Raw genomic sequence first — 12986 nt, forward strand, 5'->3', positions numbered from 1 at the left:
TCTATTCTGTTCTATTCCATTATATTCTGTTCTGTTCTATTCCATTCTGTTCCATTCTATTCTGTTCTGTTCTATTCTGTTCTATTCTATTCTGTTCTATTCCATTCTGTTCTATTCTATTCTGTTCTATTCCATTCTGTTCTATTCTATTCTGTTCTATTCCATTCTGTTCTATTCTATTATGTTCTATTCCATTCTGTTCTATTCCATTCTGTTCAATTCTGTTCTGTTCTATTCCATTCTGTTCTATTCTATTCTGTTCTATTCCATTCTGTTCTATTCCATTCTGTTCTATTCTATTCTGTTCTATTCTATTCTGTTCTATTCCATTCTGTTCTATTCTATTCTGTTCTATTCTATTCTGTTTTATTCTATTCTGTTCTATTCCATTCTATTCTGTTCTGTTCTGTTCTATTCTATTCTATTCCATTCTGTTCTATTCCATTATATTCTGTTCTATTCCATTCTGTTCTATTCCATTCCATTCTATTCCATTCCATTCTATTCTATTATGTTCTATTCCATTATGTTCTATTCTATTCCATTCTATTCCATTCCATTCTATTCTATTCTGTTCTATTCCATTCCATTCTATTCTATTCTGTTCTATTCCATTCCATTCTATTCTATTCTGTTCTATTCCATTCCATTCTATTCTATTCTGTTCTATTCCATTCCATTCTATTCTATTGCAACAGACAGCCGGTCCCTGGTGTCACCTTGTGTCCCTCCAGAGTGTACAGCTTCCTGATGTGGTACTGCATCAACTCAGACAGCTCCTCCAGAAACAGGCTCAAGCTGCGGAGAGTCCTGCGATGGAGCACGATGGTCCTCTGAACAGAGAGGTCGCTATTCTTCACCAGCACCACCTTCTTGTTGTGCCTGGTGAGGTGCTGGTGGTCAGAGGCCTCAGCAGTGGGCTCGTCAGGCCGGGCAGGTCGCCTGCGGACATACTGCTGGGGGTGCTGGTGGCCAGAGGACTCAGCAGTGGGCTCGTCAGGCCGGGCAGGTCTCCTGCAGACATACTGCTGGGGGTGGTGGTGTGGGTGGACCGGAGGGAGGTACCAGGCTGAAGGCTCTCTCTGGGCCTCTCTCTGGGCCTCTCTCTGGATCTCCTGTTTGGCCTCCATGGCCTGGGCACACAGGTAGCACCCTCGGTCCTCCAGGGGCTCCTGGTAAGTGCTACCCCCACTATGGGAAGATCTGCTGGGGGACGGCGTGGGGGCAGAACGCAACACAAAGGGGAGTGAGAGTTTGGGGTGGTGGTGGTGGTGGCCATCGTCGTCCAAGATGGCATCGAAGCACTGGAAGCTGCGCTTATAGGAAGACATCTTTATTACTTCCTGTCCAACGGCTGTTACTTCCTAGTCAGTCCCCGTCACTGGATGAAGTTATCTCAGTCGAGAGAAGGTGAGGGGCAGGTGGGTGTTGTCATGGTTACGCTGGCTGGTTGTCTAGGGGCGGGTGGTTGTTGTCATAGTTACGCTGGCTGGTTGTCTAGGGGCGGGTGGTTGTTGTCATGGTTACGCCGGCTGGTTGTCTAGGGGCGGGTGGTTGTTGTCATGGTTACGCCGGCTGGTTGTCTAGGGGCGGGTGGTTGTTGTCATGGTTACGCTGGCAAGGTTGTCTAGGGGCAGGTGGTCCACACAGTGTCTGTGTTCCTCTTATTGGCCCAACACTGGAAGAGAGGGAGGAGAGAGAAGGTTAACGATTAGCTAATGATGATGCAATCAAAAAACGTGATTCCCCTGTGTTTTATATATTTCTACAAACTGTGAGGTTGGAATAATACTGTGAAATTGTGAACATTTTGATAGTGCACTTTTAATGTAAGAGCTGTTTGAAAAGACCACCTGAAATGTCAAATAATTTAGCTGGGGTGGGGGGGGGGGGGGTTGGACCGCCTGACAACATCACCAGGTGGTATAAGTGAATAGACCGATAACAAAGAGACTTTCTCTGCCAACAACAGCTAGTTTTCAGGTTACGTTAGACTCTTCCAATGAGGCCCGTCACTCAGACCACTCCCAGAAACAGTCCTAGCAAAAATTCTTGCTTGAGAATTTTTTTGCTAAGAAGCTATTTTTTTTGGGGGGGGGGGTTTCATTTTGACCATTTTTATTGAAAACATTCACAGTACTGGTACTTAATCGCTACGCAGAACATATGTTATATCGAAATCCAACTGGCTTCATTGAACCTTTCAAACTGGAGTCCTGGGAACACGAACACGCTCTCGAAGCACTTGGTGGAAGGTCGTCGTCCTCATCGTCCTGGTCTTCCCTGAGCGATGCCAGGATCTGAGAGGAAAGACTAACAGCAGACACAGGTCGCTCGTCTTCCTCCGCATCAGTGATCTTGACGCTAACCTCGTCATTGATGAAACTGACACATCCATTTGGAAGTTACTGCCAACAACGAACACAGTTTGTTTTCTTCCCCCCCTCAGACATTATTGCATGTATGATAGAACAACAGTACTTCATTCTTGTACTTCTTGTACTTAAAAGTACTTCTCCCGTTCGGTGTTCACTGAAACATTACGCACTGAACATATTCTGCATGTCCTTAAACAGATGAATACAAAGGAAGGAGTCATACAACATACAACATACAACATACAACATACAACACGCCTCGTTGCCTAGTTAAATAATGATTACATACGAGAGAGCTTGGCAGTAGGCCTCATCTTAGGTATAAACCCATTTAAATAGAGGTATTTATATTTACTGTCATTCATAAGGAACAATTGCAGGGCAATGTCAAGGCTTGATACTGTGCTTGAATATGATCATGTTCATTTGTAACTTTGTCTAAAAAAACTGACAGCGTTGTTGACAACATTGGCCTTAAGTTGTTACATGAGACTGAAGCAAAGCTCAAGGACTGAAGAGGATTTTGAAAGGAACCAATAGGAAGTGACTTTGCTTTGGGATCTTTTAAGGAATGCTGTGATTTTTGCATAACATTCATGGAGGGTGAGGACAGACAGGTAGAGAGGACAGACAGGTAGAGAGGACATACAGGTGGAGAGGACAGACAGGTAGAGAAGACAGACAGGTAGAGAGGACAGACAGGTAGAGAGGGCAGACAGGTGGAGAGGACAGACAGATAGAGAGGACAGACAGGTGGAGAGGACAGACAGGTAGAGAGGACAGACAGGTAGAGAGGACAGACAGGTAGAGAGGACAGACATGAATAAAGAGGACAGACAGGTAGAGAGGACAGACAGGGATAAAGAGGACAGACAGGTAGAGAGGACAGACAGGTAGAGAGGACAGACAGGTAGAGAGGACAGACAGGTGGAGAGGACAGACATGTAGAGAGGATAGACAGGGATATAGAGGACAGACAGGGATAAAGAGGACAGACAGGTAGAGAGGACAGAGAGGGATAAAGAGGACAGACAGGGATAAAGAGGACAGATAGGTAGAGAGGACAGACAGGTAGAGAGGACAGACAGGGATAAAGAGGACAGACAGGTAGAGAGGACAGACAGGGATAAAGAGGACAGACAGGGATAAAGAGGACAGACAGGGATAAAGAGGACAGACAGGTAGAGAGGACAGACAGGGATAAAGAGGACAGACAGGGTTAAAGAGGACAGACAGGTAGAGAGGACAGACAGGGATAAAGAGGACAGACAGGGTTAAAGAGGACAGACAGGTAGAGAGGACAGACAGGTAGAGAGGACAGACAGGGATAAAGAGGACAGACAGGGATAAAGAGGACAGACAGGTAGAGAGGACAGACAGGGATACAGGGGACAGACAGGTAGAGAGGACAGACAGGGTTAAAGAGGACAGACAGGTAGAGAGGACAGACAGGGATAAAGAGGACAGACAGGTAGAGAAGACAGACAGTGTTAAAGAGGACAGACAGGGTTAAAGAGGACAGACAGGGATAAAGAGGACAGACAGGGATAAAGAGGACAGACAGGGATAAAGAGGAAACACAGGGATAAAGAGGACAGACAGGTAGAGAGGACAGACAGGGATAAAGAGGACAGACAGGTAGAGAGGACAGACAGGGATAAAGAGGACAGACAGGGATAAAGAAGACAGACAGGTAGAGAGGACAGACAGGGATAAAGAGGACAGACAGGTAGAGAGGACAGACAGGTAGAGAGGACAGACAGGGATAAAGAGGACAGACAGGGTTAAAGAGGACAGACAGGTAGAGAGGACAGACGGGGATAAAGAGGACAGACAGGGATAAAGAGGACAGACAGGGAAAAAGAGGACAGACAGGTAGAGAGGACAGACGGAGATAAAGAGGACAGACAGGTAGAGAGGACAGACAGGGATAAAGAGGACAGACAGGTAGAGAGGACAGACAGGGATAAGAGGACAGACAGGTATAGAGCAGGACAGACAGGGATAAAGAGGACAAACAGGTAGAGAGGACAGACAGGTAGAGAGGACAGACAGGTAGAGAGTACAGACAGGGATAAAGAGGACAGACAGGGATAAATAGGACAGACAGGTAGAGAGGACAGACAGGGATAAAGAGGACAGACAGGTAGAGAGGACAGACAGGGTTAAAGAGGACAGACTGGTAGAGAGGACAGACAGGGATAAAGAGGACAGACAGGTAGAGAAGACATACAGTGTTAAAGAGGACAGACAGGGTTAAAGAGGACAGACAGGGATAAGAGGACAGACAGGTAGAGAGGACAGACAGGTAGAGAGGACACACAGGGATAAAGTGGACAGACAGGTAGAGAGGACAGACAGGTATAAAGAGGACAGACAGGGATAAAGAAGACAGACAGGTAGATGGAGACCAGGACAGACAGAGTTAAAGAGGACAGGTAGATGGAGACCAGGACAGAGAGAGTTAAAGAGGACAGAGGTAGAGAGGACAGGTAGATGGAGACCAGGACAGAGAGAGTTAAAGAGGACAGACAGGTAGAGAGGACAGGTAGATGGAGACCAGGACAGAGAGAGTTAAAGAGGACAGGTAGATGGAGACCAGGACAGAGAGAGTTAAAGAGGACAGAGGTAGAGACCAGGACAGACAGGGTTAAAGAGGACAGGTAGATAGAGACCAGGACAGACAGAGTTAAAGAGGACAGGTAGATAGAGACCAGGACAGAGAGAGTTAAAGAGGACAGGTAGATGGAGACCAGGACAGACATAGTTAAAGAGAACAGGTAGATGGAGACCAGGACAGACAGAGTTAAAGAGGACAGGTAGATAGAGACCAGGACAGACAGGGTTAAAGAGGACAGGTAGATGGAGACCAGGACAGAGAGAGTTAAAGAGGACAGAGGTAGAGAGCAGGACAGACAGAGCTAAAGAGGACAGGTACATAGAGACCAGGACAGACAGAGTTAAAGAGGACAGGTAGAGAGCAGGACAGACAGGTAGATGGAGACCAGGACAGAGAGAGTTAAAGAGGACAGACAGGTAGAGAGGACAGGTAGATGGAGACCAGGACAGAGAGAGTTAAAGAGGACAGGTAGAGAGCAGGACAGACAGGTAGATGGAGACCAGGACAGAGAGAGTTAAAGAGGACAGAGGTAAAGAGCAGGAGAGAGAGTTAAAGAGGACAGAGGTAAAGAGCAGGAGAGAGAGAGTTAAAGAGGACAGAGGTAGAGAGCAGGAGAGACAGAGTTAAAGAGGATAGAGGTAGAGAGCAGGAGAGAGGGATAAAAAGGGCAGGCAGCAACAGAGGTAAGCTTCATGTGACTTTATGTAAAGAGCTTAGGCCTAGCGAGCCGACCGCTTCAAGAACAGAGAAAGTGGACCTGACCTTGACTTCATCTACTCTAAGTCACTGTGCTAAAGATGAAAGCATTACAAGTTATTGTTCAATATATACATTTTCCCCATAACGCCAATATCAACCAGTTCAACAAATTGTATACAATACACAAATACAGCACAGTGTATAGTACACTACATAAATACAGTACACTACATAAATACAGTACACTACATAAATACAGTACTGTGTACAGTACACTACATAAATACAGTACACTACATGAATACATTACTGTGCACAGAACACTACATAAATACAGTACACTACATAAATACATTACTGTGTACAGTACACTACATAAATACAGTACAGTGTACAGTACACCACATAAATACAGTACAGTGTACAGTACAATACATAAATAGAGTATACATTCAGTATAGTGAAGAGACAGAATGGTTGTCTCCTGCAGAACTCATTCAGTATAGTGAAAAGACAGAATGGTTGTCTCTTGCAGAACTCATTCAGTATAGAGCAGAGACAGAATAGTTGTCTCCTGCAGAACTCATTCAGTATAGTGAAGAGACGGAATGGTTGTCTCTTGCAGAACTCATTCAGTATAGTGAAGAGACAGAATGGTTGTCTCCTGCAGAACTCATTCAGTATTGTGAAGAGACAGAATGGTTGTCTCCTGCAGAACTCATTCAGTATAGTGAAGAGACAGAATGATTGTCTCCTGCAGAACTCATTCAGTATAGTGAAAAGACAGAATGGTTGTCTCTTGCAGAACTCATTCAGTATAGTGAAGAGACAGAATGGTTGTCTCCTGCAGAACTCATTCAGTAAAGTGAAAAGACAGAATGGTTGTCTCTTGCAGAACTCATTCAGTATAGTGCAGAGACAGAATGGTTGTCTCCTGCAGAACTCATTCAGTATAGTGAAGAGACGGAATAGTTGTCTCTTGCAGAACTCATTCAGTATAGTGAAGAGACAGAATGGTTGTCTCCTGCAGAACTCATTCAGTATAGTGAAGAGACAAAATGGTTGTCTCCTGCAGAACTCATTCAGTATAGTGAAGAGACAGAATGATGGTCTCCTGCAGAACTCATTCAGTATAGTGAAACGACAGAATGGTTGTCTCTTGCAGAACTCATTCAGTATAGTGAAGAGACAGAATGGTTGTCTCCTGCAGAACTCATTCAGTATAGTGAAGAGACAGAATGGTTGTCTCCTGCAGAACTAATTCAGTATAATGAAGAGACAGAATGGTTGTCTCCTGCAGAACTCATTCAGTATAGTGAAGAGACAGAATGGTAGTCTCTTGCAGAACTCATTCAGTATAATGCAGAGACAGAATGGTTGACTCCTGCAGAACTCATTCAGTATAGTGAAAAGACATAATGGTTGTCTTATGCAGAACTCATTCAAAGACAGAATGGTTGTCTCTTGCAGAACTCATTCAGTATAGTGCAGAGACAGAATGGTTGTCTCCTGCAGAACTCATTCAGTATAGTGAAAAGACAGAATGGTTGTCTCTTGCAGAACTCATTCAGTATAGTGCAGAGACAGAATGGTTGTCTCCTGCAGAACTCATTCAGTATAGTGAAAAGACAGAATGGTTGTCTCTTGCAGAACTCATTCAGTATAGTGCAGAGACAGAATGGTTGTCTCCTGCAGAACTCATTCAGTATAGTGAAGAGACAGAATGATGGTCTCCTGCAGAACTCATTCAGTATAGTGAAACGACAGAATGGTTGTCACTTGCAGAACTCATTCAGTATAGTGTAGAGACAGAATGGTTGTCTCCTGCAGAACTCATTCAGTATAGTGAAGAGACAGAATGGTTGTCTCCTGCAGAACTAATTCAGTATAATGAAGAGACAGAATGGTTGTCTCCTGCAGAACTCATTCAGTATAGTGAAGAGACAGAATGGTAGTCTCTTGCAGAACTCATTCAGTATAGTGAAGAGACAGAATGGTTGTCTCCTGCAGAACTCATTCAGTATAGTGAAAAGACAGAATGGTTGTCTCTTGCAGAACTCATTCAGTATAGTGAAAAGACAGAATGGTTGTCTCTTGCAGAACTCATTCAGTATAGTGAAGAGACAGAATGGTTGTCTCCTGCAGAACTCATTCAGTATAGTGAAAAGACAGAATGGTTGTCTCCTGCAGAACTCATTCAGTATAATGCAGAGACAGAATGGTTGACTCCTGCAGAACTCATTCAGTATAGTGAAAAGACATAATGGTTGTCTCTTGCAGAACTCATTCAAAGACAGAATGGTTGTCTCTTGCAGAACTCATTCAGTATAGTGCAGAGACAGAATGGTTGTCTCCTGCAGAACTCATTCAGTATAGTGAAAAGACAGAATGGTTGTCTCTTGCAGAACTCATTCAGTATAGTGCAGAGACAGAATGGTTGTCTCCTGCAGAACTCATTCAGTATAGTGGAAAGACAGAATGGTTGTCTCTTGCAGAACTCATTCAGTATAGTGCAGAGACAGAACGGTTGTCTCCTGCAGAACTCATTCAGTATAGTGAAGAGACGGAATGGTTGTCTCTTGCAGAACTCATTCAGTATAGTGAAGAGACAGAATGGTTGTCTCCTGCAGAACTCATTCAGTATTCTGAAGAGACAAAATGGTTGTGTCCTGCAGAACTCATTCAGTATAGTGAAGAGACAGAATGGTTGTCTCCTGCAGAACTCATTCAGTATAGTGAAGAGACAGAATGGTGTGTCTCCTGCAGAACTCATTCAGTATAGTGAAGAGACAGAATTTTTGTCTCCTGCAGAACTCATTCAGTATACTGAAGAGACAGAATGATTGTCTCCTGCAGAACTCATTCAGTATAGTGAAGAGACAGAATGGTTGTCTCCTGCATAACTCATTCAGTATAGTGAAGAGACAGAATGGTTGTCTCCTGCAAAACTCATTCAGTATAATGAAGAGACAAAATGGTTGTCTCCTGCAGAACTCATTCAGTACAGTGAAGAGAAAGAATGATTGTCTCCTGCAGAACTCATTCAGTATAGTGAAGAGACAGAATGGTTGTCTCCTGTAGAACTCATTCAGTATAGTGAAGAGACAGAATGGTAGTCTCCTGCAGAACTCATTCAGTATAGTGAAGAGACAGAATGGTTGTCTCCTGCAGAACTCATTCAGTATAGTGAAGAGACAGAATGATTGTCTCCTGCAGAACTCATTCAGTATAGTGAAGAGACATAATGGTTGTCTCCTGCAGAACTCATTCAGTATAGTGAAGAGACAGAATGGTAGTCTCCTGCAGAACTCATTCAGTATAGTGAAGAGACAGAATGGTAGTCTCCTGCAGAACTCATTCAGTATAGTGAAGAGACAGAATGGTTGTCTAATGCAGAACTCATTCAGTATAGTGAAGAGACAGAATGGTTGTTTAATGCAGAACTCATTCAGTATAGTGAAGAGACAGAATGGTTGTCTAATGCAGAACTCATTCAGTATAGTGAAGAGACAGAATGGTTGTCTCCTGCAGAACTCATTCAGTATAGTGAAGAGACGGAATGGTTGTCTCTTGCAGAACTCATTCAGTATAGTGAAGAGACAGAATGGTTGTCTCCTGCAGAACTCATTCAGTATTGTGAAGAGACAAAATGGTTGTGTCCTGCAGATCTCATTCAGTATAGTGAAGAGACAGAATGGTTGTCTCCTGCAGAACTCATTCAGTATAGTGAAGAGACAGAATGGTTGTCTCCTGCAGAACTCATTCAGAAAACAAATCTTGTCCATTAAATCCACGTCAGTCCGTGTAAATGAAGAGAAAGAAGCAGATTAAAGAAGGATTTTCAAGCCTTGAGACAAACAAGACATGGTTATTTATTAGTATTTTATAGTATTTTTAAGCCTTGAGACATGGATTGTGTATGTGTGCCATTCAGAGGCTGAACGCGCAAGACAAAATATTTAAGTGCCTTTGAACGGGGTATGGTGGTAGGTGCCAGGCGCACCGGTTTGAGTGTGTCAAGAACTGCAACGCTGCTGGGTTTTTCACGCTCAACAGTTTCCCGTGTGTATCAGGAATCATTCACCACCCAAAGGACTTCCACCCAACTTGACACAGCTGTGGGAAGCATTGGTGTCAACATGGGCCAGCGTCCCTGTGGACACCTTGACACCTTGTAGTCCATCGCTGTACGAATTGAGGCTGTTCTGAGGGAGGGCAAAGGGGGGTGCAACTCAATATTAGGACGGCGTTCCTAATGTTTGGTAGACTCAGAGTAGATCAACAAATTTACACCTGGTTCGGCTTAAAATACCTATTTTCTTAATTGTTCACAATCTAGTATCCTGTGATTGTTCACTCCTGTTGTGCATTCAGCATGAGGGAAGCTCCCTCCATTCTTAAAGAGTCACCTCTGTCACCTCCACCTAGAGTCACCTCTCCACTGTGATCACTGATGTGATTAAAAATTTGCTGCCGCAAAATGGCTGCCGCAAAATGGCTGCCGTGCATCACACCCTGCTTTTTGCTACTGCTTTTAACATCTGGTAAAGTACTAAACCAATCCATTGTAAAAAAATAAAAAATAAATGCAATTTTTTTTAAATGATCTCAAAATGGCCTCCTGAGGTGCTGCTGACAATAACATTCCATTGCACTTGTTTAATGTTCAAGTTAGGCATTTAGTATACACCCTCTTACCTTTCTATTAAAGATGCTATTAGATTGAAGATGACCAAGATAGCATTCTCCTCGCCTTTCACTTTGATAACACATTAATAAAGACGAGGAAAAAAACTAAATCATTCTTGATTATCTCATCTGGCCCCACGAGATGTCACGGCTGACGATCTTGGGTCCCAGAAGGAGTGAGGGGAGGAAATTTCAAACAACGTCCTCCGACCTGGTAAAGGTCAGGAACGAAGACAGCCTTATCTATTGTAGTTTGTGACACAAATAGCACCCCTATCCCCCCTATGTAGTGCACTTCTTTAGGACCAGTGACCGTAGAGCTGGTCGACTTTCCTGCAGCCGAACGATGATGATGTGGGCTCTCGTCCAAAGTAGTGCACTGTTTAGGGAATAACTGCTATTTGTGGCCCTGGGTCTTTTCCTTTTCTGCTCCTGACCAGATCATCCATATTGTCAACATCAAGGGCACATCCACACATTATTTCACCTTGTCACCTCGGCTATCCGCTAGGTTACCTGCCACTGCCTTCGCTGCAATGAACATCAAATAAATGGAACCAGTGAAAAGAGAACAGATTGCATTGTAGCTGCATCTAATACGTTCTATTGATTTCACCGATAGTTAAAATTGTGCACATTTTTTTACAACGTATTTTATACTATGTCTTTTCTTCAACAAAAAAACGTTGTTCTTTTGATAGCAACATTTGGTCTTTACTGAACCAATGACCAATGAGGCCATTCCCTCAACCTTTTGAGTTCTTCTCCCAACAATCTTAACTTTTGCTGCCCTGCAGATAACAGGTCATCGCTGTGTGCAACAGATAGTCTTAGTCCCAGATTTACACTACTAAGCATCTGCACCAGGTACGACGTTTAGATTACTATTTCAGTAAGGGATTTAACACCAACACAACTATCTGTGTTAGTAAGGGATTTAACACCAACACAACTATCTGTACTAGTAAGGGATTTAACACCAAGACAACTATCTGTACTAGTAAGGGATTTAACACCAAGACAACTATCTGTATTAGTAAGGGATTTAACACAGAGACAACTATCTGTATTAGTAAGGGATTTAACACCAAGACACCTACCAACACAACTATCTGTACTAGTAAGGGATTAGTAAGGGATTTATCACCAAGACAACTATCTGTGTTAGTAAGGGATTTAACACCAAGACAACTATCTGTACTAGTAAGGGATTTAACACCAAGACAACCATCTGTACTAGTAAGGGATTTAACACCAAGACACCAAGACAACGATCTGTACTAGTAAGGGATTTAACACCAAGACACCAAGACAACCATCTGTACTAGTAAGGGATTTAACACCAAGACACCAAGACAACCATCTGTACTAGTAAGGGATTTAACACCAAGACACCAACACAACTATCTGTATTCATACCTTCCCTAACATCTTGTTCTTTCTCCTAACATTTACTTTAAATATTTTGTTCTATCTTCAATGTTTAATTCCCTTCTTGAAAAAGACAGGTGCAAACTCTGGGCCCAAGTATTACCGGTATAGATGCATCAGATGATAATACTCACGCTTCCAACACTCATGATAACCAATCTCGGGAGATAGGAGACCCAAACTGCTTGAAAAACCACAACGGCAGGTAGGTACCAACCTGATCAACCAGATCCCTACATATAGACTCCCAACATGACAACAAACCATCAGTCTGCACGCTGTGAGCAATACCAAAGCGATCAGAGGACAGAAGGAAGTGTCAAGTCTGAAGCACCACACCTCCCCCCCCCCCCCCCCCCCCCCCCCATCCCATGCTCTCTCTCCTCCCTCCCTGTGAGGTCTCTTCCGCTACCTGCTAATCTGGTTGTCGTGGGTTCGGACCAGGCTAAGGATAGAACGGAAAGCCTCTCTAATCGCTAACCCTCAGATCGCTACCAAATCTGCTGAGGCTTTCGGCAGACACATGGCCAGGACTTCGGCATTGCATAATCACAGGGGGAAACAAATTTAGCAGGTTTTCAACGGTACGCCACAGGGAGTCAATGGATGTCCATGACTAGGCATTATCTGGGGAAGCCAACCCTGTCCACGTGGGGTCTTGTGGGGTTATGCTGTTTCAGACTGATCTACAGCTAGACAACCAACATTTGCACATCTGGACTGAAGGAGAGGGTGAGGGGCATTGGAAGTGAAATCATTGTCATCATGGGCATAAGTCATAAGGCCGTCTTCAGAGAGACTTCCAAGAGACTTCATATAGACTTCATATAGACTTCAGAGAGACTTCAGAGAGACTTCCAAGACACTTCATATAGACTACAGAGAGACTTCAGAGAGACTTCCAAGAGACTTCATATAGACTAAAGAGAGACTTCAGAGAGACTTTATATAGACTTCATATAGACTTCAGAGAGAATTCATATAGACTTCAGAGAGACTTCAGAGAGACTTCCAAGAGACTTCATATAGACTTCAGAGATACTTCATATAGACTTCAGAGAGACTTCATATAGACTTCATATAGACTTCATATAGACTTCAGAGAGACTTCGGAAATACTTCATATAGACTTCATATAGACTTCAGAGAGACTTCATATAGACTTCAGA

The 12986-nt window shown here is 43.6% G+C and overlaps 1 protein-coding gene across 1 annotated transcript in view; it reads right to left on the reverse strand.

The window, feature by feature from the left end:
* Nucleotides 1–12063, reverse strand: part of LOC139397103 (platelet binding protein GspB-like) — a 28525-nt gene extending 16462 nt beyond the window's left edge. The window contains exons 1-2 of the mRNA XM_071143970.1: nt 11952–12063; nt 720–1678 (exon numbers count right to left, since the gene is read on the reverse strand). Coding sequence (XP_071000071.1) covers nt 720–1331 — 612 coding nt within the window. The 5' untranslated portion in view covers nt 1332–1678; nt 11952–12063. The remainder of the gene's footprint in view (nt 1–719; nt 1679–11951) is intronic.
* Nucleotides 12064–12986: the final 923 nt, after the last annotated feature.

This window comes from Oncorhynchus clarkii, unplaced genomic scaffold (assembly GCF_045791955.1).
Source record: "Oncorhynchus clarkii lewisi isolate Uvic-CL-2024 unplaced genomic scaffold, UVic_Ocla_1.0 unplaced_contig_10270_pilon_pilon, whole genome shotgun sequence".
NCBI lineage: Eukaryota > Metazoa > Chordata > Actinopteri > Salmoniformes > Salmonidae > Oncorhynchus > Oncorhynchus clarkii.